The sequence below is a fragment of the Salmo salar genome, chromosome ssa24 (assembly GCF_905237065.1).
Source record: "Salmo salar chromosome ssa24, Ssal_v3.1, whole genome shotgun sequence".
Lineage (NCBI taxonomy): Eukaryota > Metazoa > Chordata > Actinopteri > Salmoniformes > Salmonidae > Salmo > Salmo salar.
In genome coordinates this window covers 8589034-8607595 of record NC_059465.1, presented here as the reverse complement: position 1 = coordinate 8607595, position 18562 = coordinate 8589034, and the positions used below count along the sequence as shown (strand labels likewise).

The window sequence follows — 18562 nt, the reverse complement described above, 5'->3', positions numbered from 1 at the left end:
GTCAAAAGTAGCGCACTGTAAAGTGAATAGGGTGCTGTTTTGGGAAGCTGCCAAAGCCTAAGCTTGCCTTTGAGGTGGGTAATGATTGATACACTAGAAAGATAGGTACTTTATTAATCCCCAAGGGGAACTGTGCCATTATGAAACATGCCATATCATTTTAATGATTGGTGTTGTTTGGTGTCGGCAGAAAGAGGACAACGGGGAAATTCTGAACTCCCTGGGCAGCCCTGACACCATGTTTGAGCAGTCTGGGCTGGGACCTGGTCAGGAGTACGAGGTCAAACTGGAGGTGGTGAAGAACAACACCAGCGGACGCCCAGCACGCAAGAACGTTTTCACAAGTGAGTGTATTACTCCTCCAGGCAAATAACTTTCACTTGAAAAATGTACCTGAATGTTGAGCCTGAGGTAGATGGTAGCTTATAGGACGAACCCCCCCCCCCCAAGTATATGCACTTGGTGGCACTGTGATACCCAAGGTTTACAGAATCATATATACAGTAGGCCTTTGACTTAATGCCTCAAGGCTTGAATGTCTTATCTCTGAAGAATAATTAAATGTTCAGAATTCAATTTTTGTTCATGCCTGCCAATGCTGGCTACGCACAATTACAGGTAAATAACTAATTCAAAATATGGAGAGCTTCACACAGGGACCTGCCAGCATCAAGTGTACTGTAATCCTTGTATTCAAGACATATTTGCATGGGAATAAGCCATAAACCCCTCTTACGCCATTCTGACCACCTGCATACATTTTTAAATATGATTTCCAGCGATACAGAGAGACTCAGAAGCGGCTTTCAGCTGTCAAAGTTACACACAGAAACACATTGTCACCTTGATCCAATAGATTTCTTGAATATCCCCTCTGCTGCAGCTCTGAGATTGTGTCCTAAATGCCACCTTATTTCCTATGTAGTGCGCTACTTTTGACCAGGGTCCTATGGGACTAGTAGCGCACTATGTAGGCGACAGGGTACAGTTTGGGATGCAGTCGGACAGTCTGTCCAAAGCATCCTGAAGTTCCAACATTGAGTGATTAGCTCATTACTTTTCATATCATCGTCTTGATTTACTAGAGGCAGTAAAAAGCCATCACTACCCCCTTGGAAGGTTTAACAGTTATGAGGAAATAATATCTCCATCAGGGTGCTGCTATCAAGGCTAATGGCTTGTATCAGTGAGAAGTACTCTGGGTTTGGGATCAATATATCTACAGGTTTCAGGGTTGAAACTATACTCCACCTGCCAGCTTGGTTCCCACCAACCCTCTCACCAGCCAAGCTATTTTTAGGTGGCTCGAGGGGAGGTTAAAATACACTGCACCACCAACACATTCAAGACTAGTAGTCATCGAGAATGGTGTTTTATTATATATATATATATTTTTTAAAGCTTTGTGGAACATTCCAGCACTGAAATGGGATCTGAACAGAGTGTGAGCTTTTGACACTGGCCCAGAGAGTTCTGTTACAGCCAATCTGAATAAGTCAATTTCAATATGCTGAAGAAAATGTTCTTCATAAGGTTCTCTACTAACCTTTATGGCCTCACCTCCATCCCAAAGTAAGGTCAGACTCTCTCTGCTTATTTATGGTTTGAAAACTACCCCCGATTTGCCAGAGTAAACGGAGCAAGGCAAGGAGAAGACATTAGCTGACTGACTTTCTCCTCTGATAGACCTCCTCTTTAGGATCGGAGGGTAGTTTATAAATGAACGCGTTGACTGTCACTATTGGACTAGCATTTACAACGTGTGTGAAGTCTATGGAGCTGTTGAACAATGGAACCTGAGCACCATACACACACACGCACACACACAGCAGCACTGGGATGGGGTCCCCTATATCTCCATGTCACTCAAGGCTTCTTTATGTCTGCCATTAACACACATTGACATACTGTAGTGGGATTTGCATTCTGGGGGTCTAATTGCATGGAGTGATCCCCCCCCCCCCTCACTCTCCCCCTCCCCTCCCCCCATGGTGTGTATGAGTGTGGGACGGAGGCACCACTTAGGAGACAATCGCAACCCTGGAACCGCACACATGCACGCACACACACACTCACACGCACACACACGCGCTCAAGCACACAGCCAGTCTCATTGGGGGTTAAATCTGTGTTAAGCTCCAATGCAGGTTCCATGTCTTATCTCCCTTTTGCAGAAGGTTTGACTTTCCTGAAGTTGCTGAATGTGACAAATCAATTCCATCACACTGTAGGGAAAGTGCCTTTCATGCTCCAGGTTTTGATGTGTACTGACATGAACAACCGCATGCATGGCTACATACTAGAAAATGCAGTGTTTTCACCCTATTTAGCACCCTATTCCCTATATAGTGGATTACCTTTGACCAGGTACCATAGGGCTCTAGTCAAAAGTAGTGCTCTATATAGGGAATAGCACTCTGTATTCATATAGCATCCTGTACTCACCCCACCCTCTTTTCTGGCCTCCACTCTCTGTAGAGATCGATTCGCCCAGAGAGGTGGATGTGCGTGACGTAACGGACACCACAGCGCTGGTGACCTGGTTTCTGCCGGTGGCCATGGTGGACGGGGTGAGCGTGACCTACGGGCCCAACGACAACCCCTCAGACAGGAACACAGTGGAGTTGTCCTCCAGCGACACACAGTACCACCTGGGCAGCCTGAACCCTGACACAGAGTATGAGGTGTCTCTCATGGCCAAGAGGGGAGAGATGACTAGTGTGCCTGTGTCTGAGAACTTCCTAACAGGTAAGACACGAGCAATGTCCCAATTGGCACCCTATTCCCTTTATAGTGCACTACTTTTTTTATCAAGGCTCATTACTGCTCTGGTCAAAAGTATTGCACTATATAGCAGTGTTGGGGTCAATTCCAATTTAATTTGAAATTCCAATTCAATTCTTGATATCACTCATGTAGTGGAGAATGTACATTGAATTCAATTCGAATTTCAACAATCGTCAATTTACGCAATTGGAATTTAATTGGAATTAGACTGTTTGAATTAGAATTGTAAAAACATTTTATCTTTGTAATTGAATTGAATAGAATTCACTATTTGTATATGTCCCAGTTAATATAACTAATGCAGTATCAAAAGTTGACTGCATGATTTGTTTAAGTCATTTCAACTTGTATTTCTATATTTCCAGTTTAGCTAGGCTGTCTGAACAGATCAGCCTGAAAGCCTGAGGGAATTTAATTGGAATTTGAATTGGTAGAAGTTCTGGGGATAATATTTAATCGGGAAAATAATTCTTGGAATTACCTAACATTGGAATTGAGAGGAATTGAATTATCTCAGAATTCAAATAATTTAATTAAATGGAATTTACAGGGATGGAATAGAATTAAAATTGAATTTGTGGAATTAACCCCAATCCTGCTATATAGGGAATAGAGTTCCATTTGGGATGCAGCCAAGGAACCTGGAACAAGCCTTTCATACAGCACTTGGGTTGCAAAATTCTGTAAAAAAAAAAAAGTGGCGGCCTGTTCTCAACTTGGTGTCTGGACCACACATGGTACTGTATTTACATAAGGATCATACCATTCCCACTCCGACTGATCTGTGACTGGATGTGTTCCAGACCTGGATGCCCCGGGGGATCTGCAGGCGGTAGAGCAGACTGACGAGAGCATCACTCTGGAGTGGAAGAACAGCCAGGCTAAAGTAGACAACTACCGCATCAAATACGGCCCCCTCTCTGGAGGAGACCACAGGGAGCTGCTGTTCCCTACCGGGCCCCTGGACACCACCCAGGCCAAGATCACTGGTAAGTGATCTCATTTGAATATCTGTAAAAGCCCGGCAAAGGCAAAGGGCTAAAATGCCTTAGTTATATCAATAAAGATGTTATTTTTATGTACTTCAACTGCCCTCCAAGAGTTTCTCTTCCAAACAACATCCTCTTCACTTCAGTTAGCTCCTCAATTCAATCAGCTTCGTTGGAGAGCGAGGTAGTGGCGGTGTTGCGTTCCCTTTGGTAAGACAGAACCCCTCCCACTAGTTCAGAGTTACAGGATGCTGTGGTGGTGGCGATGTTGAGTAATATCTGGTGGTGCTAGTCTTGTTTCCCACTCTACAGGAAGTGAGGAAGTGAACTGTGTTTCTAGTACAGTTTCAGTTTTTAGATACTTTTGTTTTCTTTGAGTTTACATTAACTCATTAACTCTTTAAAAAAAAAAGTATTGAAAAATGATTTCTTTCAATGTGATAACAGCTTTAAAACAACCATGTTATCTTTGTGTAAATGAATAGATACAGTGAGGGGGAAAAAGTATTTGATCCCCTGCTGATTTTGTACGTTTGCCCACTGACAAAGAAATGATCCGTCTATAATTTTAATGGTAGGTTTATTTGAACAGTGACAGACAGAATAACAACAAAAAAAATCCAGAAAAACGCATGTCAAAAATGTTATAAAATTATTTGCATTTTAATGAGGGAAATAAGTATTTGACCCCTCTGCAAAACATGACTTAGTACTTGGTGGCAAAACCCTTGTTGGCAATCACAGAGGTCAGACGTTTCTTGTAGTTGGCCACCAGGTTTGCACACATCTCAGGAGGGATTTTGTCCCACTCCTCTTTGCAGATCTTCTCCAAGTCATTAAGGTTTCGAGGCTGACGTTTGGCAACTCAAACCTTCAGCTCCCTCCACAGATTTTCTATGGGATTAAGGTCTGGAGACTGGCTAGGCCACTCCAGGACCTTAATGTGCTTCTTCTTGAGCCACTCCTTTGTTGCCTTGGCCGTGTGTTTTGGGTCATTGTCATGCTGGAATACCCATCCACGACCCATTTTCAATGCCCTGGCTGAGGGAAGGAGGTTCTCACCCAAGATTTGACGGTACATGGCCCCGTCCATCGTCCCTTTGATGCGGTGAAGATGTCCTGTCCCCTTAGCAGAAAAACACCCCCAAAGCATAATGTTTCCACCTCCATGTTTGACGGTGGGGATGGTGTTCTTGGGGTCATAGGCAGCATTCCTCCTCCTCCAAACACATCGAGTTGAGTTGATGCCAAAGAGCTCCATTTTGGCCTCATCTGACCACAACACTTTCACCCAGTTTGTCCTCTGAATCATTCAGATGCTCATTGGCAAACTTCAGACGGGCATGTATATGTGCTTTCTTGAGCAGGGGGACCTTGCGGGCGCTGCAGGATTTCAGTCGTTCACGGCATAGTGTGTTACCAATTGTTTTCTTGGTGACTATGGTCCCAGCTGCCTTGAGATCATTGACAAGATCCTCCCGTGTAGTTCTGAGCTGATTCCTCACCATTCTCATGGTCATTGCAACTCCACGAGGTGAGATCTTGCATGGAGCCCCAGGCCGAGGGAGATTGACAGTTCTTTCGTGTTTCTTCCATTTGCGAATAATCGCACCAACTGTTGTCACCTTCTCACCAAGCTGCTTGGCGATGGTCTTGTAGCCCATTCCAGCCTTGTGTAGGTCTACAATCTTGTCCCTGGCATCCTTGGAGAGCTCTTTGGCCTTGGCCATGGTGGAGAGTTTGGAATCTGATTAATTGATTGCTTCTGTGGACAGGTGTCTTTTATACAGGTAACAAGCTGAGATTAGGAGCACTCCCTTTAAGAGTGTGCTCCAAATCTCAGCTCGTTACTTTTATAAAAGACACCTGGGAGCCAGAAATCTTTTTGATTTGAGAGGGGGTCAAATACTTATTTCCCTCATTAAAATGCAAATCAATTTATAGCATTTTTGACATGTGTTTTTCTGGATTTTTTGGTTTTTATTCTGTCTCTCACTGTTCAAATAAACCTACCATTAGAATTATAGACTGATCATTTCTTTGTCAGTGGGCAAACATACAAAATCAGCAGGGGATCAAATATTTTTTTCCCTCACTGTATTGTTTTTCAATGTAAACGGTGGCGTCGCTCTGCCAACTATTCAGCCGCCAAGTATTTGTGGTCCTCTTTCAAAAATGTTCTGCATTATATTCAATGCACTTACAGTATTTCCAAATGGCCTGCTTTGTTTTTGTGTCGTGAAACGTTTGCCCGGCCACAAAAGCCCCCCAATTTATTAGAAAACAGCCAAAAGGAGAGTGCATTCGGGCCTTAAATGGAATCACACTGCTGCTTGTTTCAATGTGAGCTCCATCCTGGTCAAACAAGAAAAGCAGGGAGGGCCTTTTTTCATCCACATGCATCGGCTCCCAGAATGCACCATGCTTTGAGGTGCGCGGACGGACGTGTTTTTCTCAACCATGTGCCACTGCATTGAAGGATTAGGCTCCCTAGCTGAGAAAAAAAGGAAAAAGATTCCAAACCACTAATAGTGTCTTTGTCTGAGGCCCATTCTTTGTCCTTGGGAGGCCCATCCCCTGTATATAAGGCAGTGTGTGCATCCCAAATGGCATTCCATTATCTACATAGTGTTTTACTCCCTACATAGTGCACTACTCAAAAAAAGTGCACTCTGTAGGGAATAGGGTGCCATTTGGGAAACACACAGTGTTTCTATTTAGCTGACTGACGTCCCCCTCCGCTCCTCTCTGATCCTCACACACCTCAGCACTTTTTTCACACAGTTATTATCTGTAATTGCCTTCACGCTTGTGATTTTATTGATAATGAGTTTCCTCTGCATTAGGTGTAATTTCATGCTGCAAGACTCCTAGTGCTTGGCTGCCTAGTGACCTCTGTGGGAGTTAATAAAGGAAATAAGGGCAGTAGGACTGAGGGCTGTTAATTGCACCGCACACAGCGATCTCAAAAGCCTCTTATATCACAGCAAATGTTGTTTCTGGCCCATAGAGAGCCTCTTCTAGAGCCATCAGTGCACATAGAGGTTCCAAATACAGGATCCAGGATGAAGAGGCTGAAACCCAATTATGCTTGAATCTCTTTTAGGCAATTAAGACCTTGAAGAGCTTGAGTCTTTTTCATTGTTGTCGAAGCTATTAGCTGCAAACAGCTGAGTGTTTTTTCTATTACGCTATTTTCATAGATCCAAACCTGATCATTGGTCAATACAACAAAAATATGTTCCTCATACTCTGTTCGCATACATCCGGTACAATACGTGTTATTTGTCTGTGTGTTGCGTAGGCCTGAGACCTGGGACAGAGTATGGGATGGGAGTGACTGCTGTGAAGAGTGAGCGTGAGAGCCTTCCTACCACCACCAACGCCGTTACAGGTGAGATCTATTCACTTTTACTGTATTGTAAGTAAATACATGGTGTTGTTTACTGTCATGGATAGTAGTAGGAATCTACTAATTATAATTCCCATTCAACTATTTACCTCCTACAATCCACAAATAGTTATCTCCACTTGTCTTGCACCATTTGAAAACTACAGTCAGACATCCTAGTCTTGTTAGCCTGAAATACGCTCCTTCTATATTTCCTATTCTATATTCTATATTCTCCTTCTATATTATGTATTCTATATTCTATATTCATCGTCTATTTCATTGTCTTTGTTCTAAATTATCCTTCTATATTCTATATTCTCTTTCTATATTTCATATTATTTGTTCTATATTCTCCTTCTATATTCTAATCTTCAGCATTGGATGCACCTAAAAACCTTGAGGTGGAGTCTTCCACTGAGACTCAGTTGGTGCTGGTGTGGCAGAAGCCGGTGGCTAAGATCGACAAGTACAAGTTGCTATATGTGTCAGCCGACGGGTACAGGGCTGAGTTGACGCCCTTCTCCAATGACATCAAGTTCACCCTGAGGAACCTGACGCCTGGCATGCTGTACACTATAACCCTGACCGCTGAGAGGGGACACAAGCAGAGTGGCCCCGCAACCATCTCAGCAGCAACAGGTCAGTGAGGACAGTACACCTCTATCTCTTCTAGCCTTGTCCCATACATAGAATTAGAATGAATAGAGCAGGCATCCCCATTCAGGTCAGTTATGCCATAATGGGAGGACTGGCGGCCATATTGAGTGGTCCCTCATTCTATTTACAGTATATGGTCCCATACTGCAGTAGCCACAGGTCAGTGTGGACAGAACCTCTCCAAACCTGGTCCCATACATATCTTTTTATGGTCTCAGAGTGTACAGTATGTACACGAGCCACAGGTCAGTGTAAACAGTACTGGAATTGTCAAGCCAAATCTTCAATTTAATTGACAATAACTGTCTTGACAAAGACGAGTTGGCAAAAGCACAAACTAATCTGGAACCAGACTAACAGTACACCTCTCCTAGCCTGGTTCCAGACTGTATGTACAGTATCTAGCCTAACTCTATCTTCTAACGTTGTCAAGCTGTTCATTGGCTAAAGCACAAACAGACTGGACGACTAGGCTACATCTCTTCACATGATGAGTTTTAGAAAATAATTATGTTAGTCTATACCTTAGTACTACCGCTATTCATCTTACAGGTATATTAACAATCAACAATCTCTTACTGTATCTTAAAAAGCTATAGGAGGGATTTACACTGTCCATCATCCATGTTGATGCTGTATAGTAGGGGTACAGAAGAAAGCTATTTTATTTATTCTGTGAGAATGAGTTTGGGCTGTGTTTAGTGAGGTTTAGTGCTGTAGGGTTTTTTATTATATGGTTTTGTACTGCAGGCTTTTGTACTGTAGGACCCCAGCCCTTTTCTCATTAACCAAAGATTCAGTTTTGCTCTCGAGGCTTGCAGCCAAACCTAAGGCAATGAATTGAATTCATTGTTGCTACTTTTCTGTCTGTCTCTGTTTCCCCCCTCAAGCCTTTAATTTAACCGAATGTGGGTTTATTTTACTTATTTTACTGAAATAAGGAAAGAAAAATAAAAGATGATTGTGAATTTATTTTGCTAGCCCCAGTGGTCAGGGTGCATCCAAACCAAACATTTGAGAAGAAAGTCCTCCAGTTATGTAACAGGGTAGCCATTAATGTGTATGGCTATGGGCAAAATTCAAAACGCTGGGATAGAAAACGCTGGGATTGTTCAGAATAACTTTATTTTGTTGAATCTGTGTCCCATGCTGCCAAGGTGCAGAATGGAGGCAGTGTGTGTGTGCTCCATACAAGGCTCATTCATGTGATAATTGTTGGAGTGAGCCCATTCCCCTGTGTTTTTTTGTGTGATTTGACCACGATGAACTGTGGGTCTGTCAGATAAAAGGACACATGCGGGAGCCCCTGTTAAAACATTGTGTCTCCGAAATTAACACTCCTCTAATCCGCATACAGCATTCGTTCCTCCGGCCGTTTTATCGTCTCCAGACGGGTAATGCAAACACAAAGCGTGCTGCATGTTAGCAGGGATATAAAGGGATTGGACAAGGGGGGAGGGGTGTGGGGTTGCCCACCCTTTGCCCACCCTTTCGGCCCCCCCCCCAGGTCTGGGCCTTACTTGTGTTTGACAATCATCAGGCATTGAAAGGATTACAAGAATCTGAGTTCAAGTGTTTGGAGACCCACTGGAGTGAGCAAATAAGAAACACTATACCTCTGGCGGGGGAAAAACGCTCAGGAACAGCGGTTCTGAATTTCGAGGATATTTCAAATGCTGAGCAAGTAACCAAACTTGATTTGATATAATAAATCTCCCGGTAAATTGAAAGTACCAGATCCGTCCAGCAGTCAGAAATGTAGTTTTACCATCATTTAGGCTAATCTGCAAATTCAGGGACTTACCGAGTTATGGGGAGCCTTTGTGTAAACGGAAGACTCAGGCACAATGAGAGAGAACTGTTTGATTGATCATATCTCGAGCAATAGTCAAAGGAGTCAATAACCTGATTGGAATAATAGAATAAACACATCAGAATGTATTGGCTTTAGTGCCCTGCACACATCATACAGACTATGACGTATAACCCTAGAGTGTAAACAAAGCCTTATTAAGATTCTGCTGTACAGAACCCTCTTCTTTAGTAGTTTGGTGATGGTTCCATACACCCACGTGAACCAGTGGTCGGTGCCGTTTAAGATGAGGGAGGATAATTCTTTTTTTGTGAGCATGGCCTTATTTCTATTACAGCATATTGGATGACTGTCATTCATATTCCATTCACCCAGCTCATTGTAACATCGATAGGTTTAGGCCAGGGTTTCTTAAACTATGGTTTGGGACCCAAAGTGGGACCTGAGCATGTGAGCCAGTGGAGGCTCCTCAGAGGAAGAAGGGGAGGACCATCCTCCTCAGTGAATTTCATAAACAATTAATGAACATGCACCTGTGGAACAGTCGTTAAGACACTAACATCTTACAGACGGTAGGCAATTAAGGTCACAGTTATGAAAACTTAGGACACTAAAGAGGCCTTTCTACTGACTCTGAAAAACATAAAAAGAAAGATGCCCAGGGTCCCTGCTCATCTGCGTGAACGTGCCTTAGGCATGTTACAAGGAGGCATGAGGACTGCAGATGTGGCCAGGGCAATAAATTGCAATGTCTGTACTGTGAGACGACAGCGCTACAGGGAGACAGGACGGACAGCTGATCGTCCTCACAGTGGCAGACCGCGTGTAAAAACACCTGCACAGGATCGGTACATCCAAACATCACACCTGTGGGACAGGTACAGGATGGCAACAACAACTGCCCGAGTTACACCAGGAACACACAATCCCTCCATCAGTGCTCAGACTGTCCGCAATAGGCTGAGAGAGGCTGGACTGAGGGCCTGTAGGCCTATTGTAAGGAAGGTCCTCACCAGACATCACCGGCAACAACGTTGCCTATGGGCACAAACCCACCGTCGCTGGACCAGACAGGACTGGCAAAAAGTGTTCTTCACTGACCATTTGCGGTTTAGTCTCACCAGGGGTGATGGTCAGATTCACGTTTATCGTTGAAGGAATGAGCGTTACACTGAGGCCTGTACTCTGGAGCGGGATCGATTTGGAGGTGGAGGGTCCGTCATGGTCTGGGGCAGTCTGTCACAGCATCATCGGACTGAGCTTGTTGTCATTGCAGGCAATCTCAATGCTGCGCATTACAGAGAAGACATCCTCCTCCCTCATGTGGTACCCTTCCTGCAGGTTCATCCTGACATGACCCTCCAGCATGACAATGCCACCAGCCATACTGCTCGTTCTGTGCGTGATTTCCTGCAAGACAGGAATGTCAGTGTTCTGCCATGGCCAGCGAAGAGCCTGGATCTCAATCTCATTGAGCACATCTGGGACCTGTTGGATCGGAGGGTGAGGGCTAGGGCCATTCCCCCCAGAAATTTCCGGGAACTTGCAGGTGCCTTGGTGGAAGAGTGGGGTAACATCTCACAGCAAGAACTGGCAAATCTGGTGCAGTCCATGAGGAGGAGGTGCACTGCAGTACTTAATGCAGCTGGTGGCCACACCAGATAATGACTGTTACTTTGATTTTGACCCACCCTTTGTTCAGGGACACATTATTCCATTTCTGTTTATCACATGTCCGTGGAACTTGTTCAGGAACGGGAGCAGACGTGACAGCTAGGTTGTAGCAACCTCATGATGGGTATAGGGAAGATTTGTGTATCATGTAGTAGCCTAAACCTATCGCTGTTACATTAAACTGGGTTAATGGAATATGAATGAGAGTCATCCAATATGCTGTAAGTGAAATAAGGCTATGCTCATGAAAAGAAAAACATCCTACCTCATCTTAAACGGCCCTGACCGCCACTGATGTGAGCGGTGGGTCGCGAGTTATGAGTAAACATTTATAATGACACACTATTTCTTCTTAATTTTGGTCGTTCAAGGACAGACAATTTCTCATTTGGGTCTCGAGCTGAAAAATCTGAAGAATCTCTGTTTTAGGCTATTACATGATACTAAAGTTTTCCCTGTAAACATCATGAGGTTGCTACAAATCAAATTTGTCATGTGCGCCAAATACAACAGGTGTAGACCTTACAGTGAAATGCTTACTTACAAGCCCTAACCAACAGTGCAATTTTTAAGTAAAAAATAGGCATTAGGTAAACAATAGATAAGTAAAGAAATTTTTAAAACAGTAAAATGACACTGAAAATAATAGTAGCGAGGCTATGTTCAGGTGGTACCAGTACAGAGTCAATGTGCGAAACCTAGCTTATGAATGAAAGTTTACAGCATAGGTGCACACAGGCCAAGAAAATTTTGAGTAATCAATTGAGGAGACAGACAGTGACGCATTCAATACCGCCTTGCACAGTCTTGCGGTATTCTAGCTGATCTAGGGTGTAATCATTAGTCCAACAGTTGCAAATTTCAGTTTCTATTGGACAAATTAGGGAAAGGGGGATACCTAGTCAGTTGTACAACTGAATACATTCAACATAAATATGCCTTCCACATTTAACCCAACCCTTCTGAATCAGAGAGGTGCGGGGGGCTGCCTTAATCGACATCCAAATTCAGCTATGTTTATCCCCTTTTCGACTCAGTTTGCTTCCGTTTAAGAAACAAACACAGCTCACTTTCATAACAGCCACATAAAAACAACATGCTCTTTGTTTATATGATTCCTTCTCGCAACGATCTATGCACTCTCCTCCTCTCATCTTTTACCTTCACTTGTGGACTTCACTGCACAACACATCAGTTGTCTGTGACCAGGCGAAAAAATATTTCCAAGCCAAACCTTCATATCATGACTGCTAACCACGACACACAGGCTACACCTTTATCATGTCATAGTCAACATATTACAACTAACTAGAACTAATGCGTTAGTAAACCTGCTACAATCATGCAGTACAGTGTACAGTCAGAAAGCAGTTTAGCAGTTACAATAATTTAATGAAACCAGTAGCTTACCTTGACTTGGAAGAGTTCCAGTGTTGGATAGCCGTAGCCAGCTAGCTAACATAGCAACCCTCTCTGTTTGAGCCAGGTATTTGAGTAGGCTAAACTAGGTAGCTGCATTCTCTAGCTAAGTGAAAGTGAACGTTTAAAAAAAATCAATCAAATCTCTTTCGCTCTCTCTCTTGCTTCTCCTTCATTTTGTAAAAAAATGATTTGTTCAAACCAGTTCAACTATTGTCTTTGTCTCAATTTAAATCAACTACTCACCACATTTTATGCACTGCAGTGATAGCTAGCTGTAGCTTATGCTTTCAGGACTAGATTCATTCTCTGATCCTGGACAACATGCCAGTTCATGTTGCAAGAGCGCTGATAGGTTGGAGAATGTCCTCCGGAAGTTGTCATAATTACTGTGTAAGTCTATGGAAGGGGGTGAGAACCATGTGCCTCCTAGGATTTGTATTGAATTCAATGTACCCAGAGGAGGAAAGAAGCTAGCTGTCCTCCAGCTAAACCATGGTGCTACCTTATAGTGTTGCTGAGGCTACTGTAGACCTTCATTGTAAAGCAGTGTCTTTTAATAAACATTTTGGTGACGTGAATATATTTAGTATAGTTTTATCTAAAATAATTTTTAGTTTTTAATGTTTCACTATTTTTATTTTTATGAAATTCACTGAGGAGAATGGTCTTCCCCTTCCTCCTCTGAGGAGACTCCACTGACGTTGTGAACTGAAACCAAAGTTCCAGGAACAAGACCAGAAATGTTGTTGAATTTTAAATAAGTTTTGATGTTTGATACAATTTTTTTTTTTACCCCATTTTCTCCCCAATTTCTTGCTATCCAATTGGTAGTTACAGTCCTGTCTCATCGCTGCAACTCCTGTACGGACTCGGGAGAGGTGAAGGTCGAGAGCCGTGTGTCCTCCCCAAAATACAACCCAACCAAGCCGCACTGTTTCTTCACACAATGCCCACTTAACCCGGAAGCCAGCCGCACCAATGTGTCGGAGGAAACACTGTGCACCTGGCGACCGTGTCAGCGTGCACTGCACCTGGCCTGCCACAGGAGTCGCAAGTGCGCGATGGGAAAAGGACGTCCCTGCCGGCCAAACCCTCCCTTCACCCGGACGACGCTGGGCCGATTGTGCGCCACCCCATGGGTCTCCCGGTCGCAGCCGGCTGCAACAGATCCTGGACTCGAACCCAAAATCTCTAGTGGCACAGCTAGCACTGCGATGCAGTGCCTTAGACCACTGCACCACTCCGGAGGCCCTTTTGAAACTATTTTGATATAAAAATGTTGCATGACAATTTCTCCTCCAAATGGAGCACAAAGAGCCTGTCCTGCATGTTTTTGAGATGATCTCGTCTTGACAATAAGTTATTTTATTCATCCTATCACATATCCATCTGCATGTGCTAAAGGCCAGACCTGAGACCCTGCCACAGTTGCTTCTGATGACTGAAAATGGGAGTAGACAATTAATCCCAAAATGGCACAGTATTATCTACAGTTGAAGTCGGAAGTTTACATACACCTTAGCCAAATACATTTAAACTCAGTTTTTCACAATTCCTGACATTTAATCCTAGTAAAAATTCCCTGTCTTAGGTCAGTTAGGATCACCACTTTATTTTAAGAATGTGAAATGTCAGAATAATAGTAGAGAGAATTATTTCTTTCAGCTTTTATTTCTTTCAACACATTCCCAGTGGGTCAGAAGTTTACATACACTCAATTAGTATTTGGTAGCATTGCCTTTAAATTGTTTAAATTGGGTCAAACATTTCAGGTAGCATTCCGCAAGCTTCCCACAATAAATAGGGTGAATTTGGCCCATTCCTCCTGACAGAGCTGGTGTAACTGAGTCAGGTTTGTAGGCTTCCTTGCTCACACACTCTTTTTCAGTTCCGCCCACAAATTTTCTATAGGATTGAGGTCAGGGCTTTGTGATGGCCACTCCAATACCTTGACTTTGTTGTCCTTAAGCCATTTTGTCACAACTTTGGAAGTATGCTTGGGGTCATTGTCCTTTTGGAAGACCCATTTACGACCAAGCTTTAACTTCTTGACTGATGTCTTGAGATGTTGCTTCAATATATCCAAAACATTTTCCTACCTCATGATGCCATCTATTTTCTGAAGTACACCAGTCCCTCCTGCAGCAAATCACCCCCACAACATGTGGCTGCCACCCCCGTGCTTCACGGTTGGGATGGTGTTCTTCGGCTTGCAAGCCTCCCCCTTTTTCCTTCAAACATAATGATGGTCATTATTGTCAAACAGTTCTATTTTTGTTTCATCAGACCAGAGGACATTTCTCCAAAAATTACGATCTTTGCCCCCATGTGCAGTTGAAAACCCTAGTAAGACTTTTTTATGGCAGTTTTGGAGCAGTGGCTTCTTCCTTGCTGAGCAGCATTTCAGGTTATGTCGATATAGGGCTCGTTTTACTGTGGATATAGATACTTTTGTACCTGCTTCCTCCAGCATCTTCACAAGGTCCTTTGCTATTGTTCTGGGTTTGATTTGTACCTTCAGGTGTTCGGAAATTGCGCCAAAAGATGAACCAGACTTGTGGAGGTCTACAATTTTCTTTCTGAGGTCTTGGCTAATTTCTTTAGATTTTTCCCATGATGTCAAGCAACGAGGCATTGAGTTTGAAGTTAGGCCTTGAATTACATCCAAATGTACACCTCCGATTGACTCAAAGGATGTCAATTAGCCTATTAGAAGCTTCTAAAGCCATGACATACTTTTCTGGAATTTTCCAAGCTGTTTGAAGGCACAGTGAACTTGTCCTAACCAACTTGCCAAAACTATAGTCTGTTAATTAACAAGAAATTTGTGGAGTGGTTGAAAAACGAGTTTTAATGACTCCAACCTAAGTGTATGTAAACTTCCGACTTCAACTGTATATAGTGCACTACCTTTGACCAGGGCCGATAGGGTTCTGGAATAGGGTGACATTTGGGACACAGGAAATACACTACATGACCAAATGTATGTGGACACCCCTTCAAATTAAAGGCCTCTGCTATTTCAGCGACACCCGTTGCTGACAGATGTATAAAACCGAGCACACAGCCATGCAATCTCCATAGACAGACATTGGCAGTAGAATGGCCCGTACTGAAGAGCTCAGTGACTTTCAAGGATGCCACCTTTCCAACAAGTCAGTTCGTCAAATTTGAAGAACTTGACTGGTCTACACAGAGCCCTGACCTCAACCCCATCTAACAACTTTGGAATAAATTGAAAAGCCATCTGAGAGCCAGGCCTAATCACCCATCAGTGCCTGACCTCTCTAATGCCCGACCTCACAATACAAGAAACCCACAAGTTTTAACCTCTTGCCACTCAAATCATGCCTCTCCCATAACCCATTATCACCTAACAATACCTCCTCCCACATTGTGTGTTTCCCTCACTTTGATGCACTGACTTTAAAAGATATTTTGAAACCAACCATCCACGGTATAGAACCACCCCACCCAGACAAATTATTCAGTTCACATTAGGCCTGGCATGGCCTGCGGTGAATCAATCTTTGATCCACCCTTAGCACACTATCTGCCTGTCAGGACGTGCCATGAGAGAAAAAGCACTTGAAGCATTTCTAAACTGTCAGTCGGCCCCCGTGTTGTGATCTTTACCATGCGTAGTGAGTAGTGACTGACTGCAAAGAGACAGCAGAGACAGGTGCATTGATTTATCCTCTCGAACCAACCAATAATGGTCATTATCAACCATTCACATTCTGCGGATTACAATGTTGTGGACTGAATGGAGCGTGAACAATGTACAGAAAAATCTCACTTCAAGACTACTTGCTTTGTTTGCTGTTAAAGCCATTGAGGATGTTGGCATGTTAAGCAGTAGTTACAATAAGTAATAATAAGAATTTGTATGCAGTGGAAAAACTAGTAGAGTTGCATGAAATTAGTTCTAAATTTGCACCATTTTCTCTCCGCCACATGGCAAAATGTATACCCATGGCAAAATGTGTAGAATTGCAAGAAATTAACTTTTCAACTTCAAAATGTTCTCTCCACCATCAAGACGGGTGCCACTAAAATGTTTTGCCAGCGAGGTGGGGGGGACGCCCAACCAAATCTTTGTTAGGGCCCCAAAAGGGCCCCAAAAAGGCCTGAGTGTTGTCCAATGTAGTCATCTATTTTCAGTTGGGATTTAAGTTGGGTTTCAGTTTGGTTACAGCCATCTGTTTTACAGCATAGAGTACATAGATGGCCTGGCCTCTGCATACTTCTGCTGTCATGGAGAGAATAATACCTGTAATTTCAGATCAGTTAGCCCCCTGGTACCACCCACTCTACAAAAACACTCACATAGAGACCCCTGGTACCACCCACTCTACAAAAACACTCACATAGAGACCCCTGGTACCACCCACTCTACAAAAACACTCACATAGAGACCCCTGGTACCACCCACTCTACAAAAACACTCACATAGAGACCCCTGGTACCACCCACTCTACAAAACACTCACATAGAGACCCCTGGTACCACCCACTCTACAAAACACTCACATAGAGACCCCTGGTACCACCCACTCTACAAAACACTCACATAGAGACCCCTGGTACCACCCACTCTACAAAAACACTCACATAGAGACCCCTGGTACCACCCACTCTACAAAAACACTCACATAGAGACCCCTGGTACCACCCACTCTACAAAACACTCACATAGAGACCCCTGGTACCACCCACTCTACAAAACACTCACATAGAGACCCCTGGTACCACCCACTCTACAAAACACTCACATAGAGATCAGGCTGCACACACACACTTTGTCCTATTGAGGTCTCTCTTTCTGTCTTGCCTCTCACCTGCTAAAAACAACGTCGTCAAATTAGTTGTCCCTCATCTACTTATTTGGTCACTTTAAAAGGGATATATTTGAAATTATCCTTTCAAAGCAAATTTTAAATGATTCTTTATTTTGACACATTGAAGTTTTTCCATTGCATACTCACAGTATAAACAATACGGGTATTGTATCATTGTTAGTAAACATCAAAAGCACATGATAGTTCAGCTGTTCCCAGATAATGATGATTCAGCAAATGGATGGATGGAGAGTCAGTGGTTCCTTCAAGTCCCTGAGGAGCTTTTGTTTCATTCTGTGAAGGCTCTGTTCTGTATGCACCCCCAGTTCTCCCTCCATCCCTAGACTTAGACCGCTCTGCTCCGCTCCCAGACCCTCTGCTCCTCATTCTCATGCTCACATTGACACTGTGGCCGAGAGCCTGGCGCCTGGTGTTGGGGTGCCAGGGACTGTTGCGGCTTGCTGGGACCATGGCTCAATGTGGCACATATTCAAGTCTGCTCTGAAGCCCATTGTCTGCATGCTAATGATCTGAAGAGAAACTAGCCCCAACCCCAACGTTTCGTAATTGTATGTTGGTTAAATGGAAAATATGGCTGTTTTTTCCATTTACTGAAAAGTTTCAGTTTTGGAGCTACCATGTTTTCTTCAGACAGCGACAATTGACATTAGCCTAAACATAATCCATATACAACACTATGAAGTATCCATACAAACACTGTCAGTCTGTCTCCAGTGATTGATTAGTTTGTGTAATGTATTTTCAACACACTTCTGAAAGAAGTCGAGAAACAAATGTCTGCACTCCTAGGCTGCGTCCCAAATGCCTATTCCCCCTATTCCCTATATTTTTTTATTTTACCTTTATTTAACTAGGCAAGTCAGTTAAGAACAAATTCTTATTTTCAATGACAGCCTAGGAACAGTGGGTAACTTCCTTGTACAGATTTCTACCATGTCAACTCGGGGGATTCGATCTTGCAACCT

General features: G+C 43.4%; 1 protein-coding gene across 4 annotated transcripts in view; it reads left to right on the top strand.

Annotated features, from left to right (window-relative positions):
* LOC100380751 (tenascin) overlaps positions 1–18562 on the top strand; it is a 114450-nt gene that overhangs the window by 83628 nt on the left and 12260 nt on the right. For all 4 annotated transcript variants that reach the window (XM_014171019.2, XM_045707105.1, XM_045707106.1 and 1 more), the window contains exons 6-10: positions 191–344; positions 2479–2748; positions 3591–3776; positions 7081–7170; positions 7546–7809. In XM_014171019.2, coding sequence (XP_014026494.1) covers positions 191–344; positions 2479–2748; positions 3591–3776; positions 7081–7170; positions 7546–7809 — 964 coding nt within the window. The remainder of the gene's footprint in view (positions 1–190; positions 345–2478; positions 2749–3590; positions 3777–7080; positions 7171–7545; positions 7810–18562) is intronic.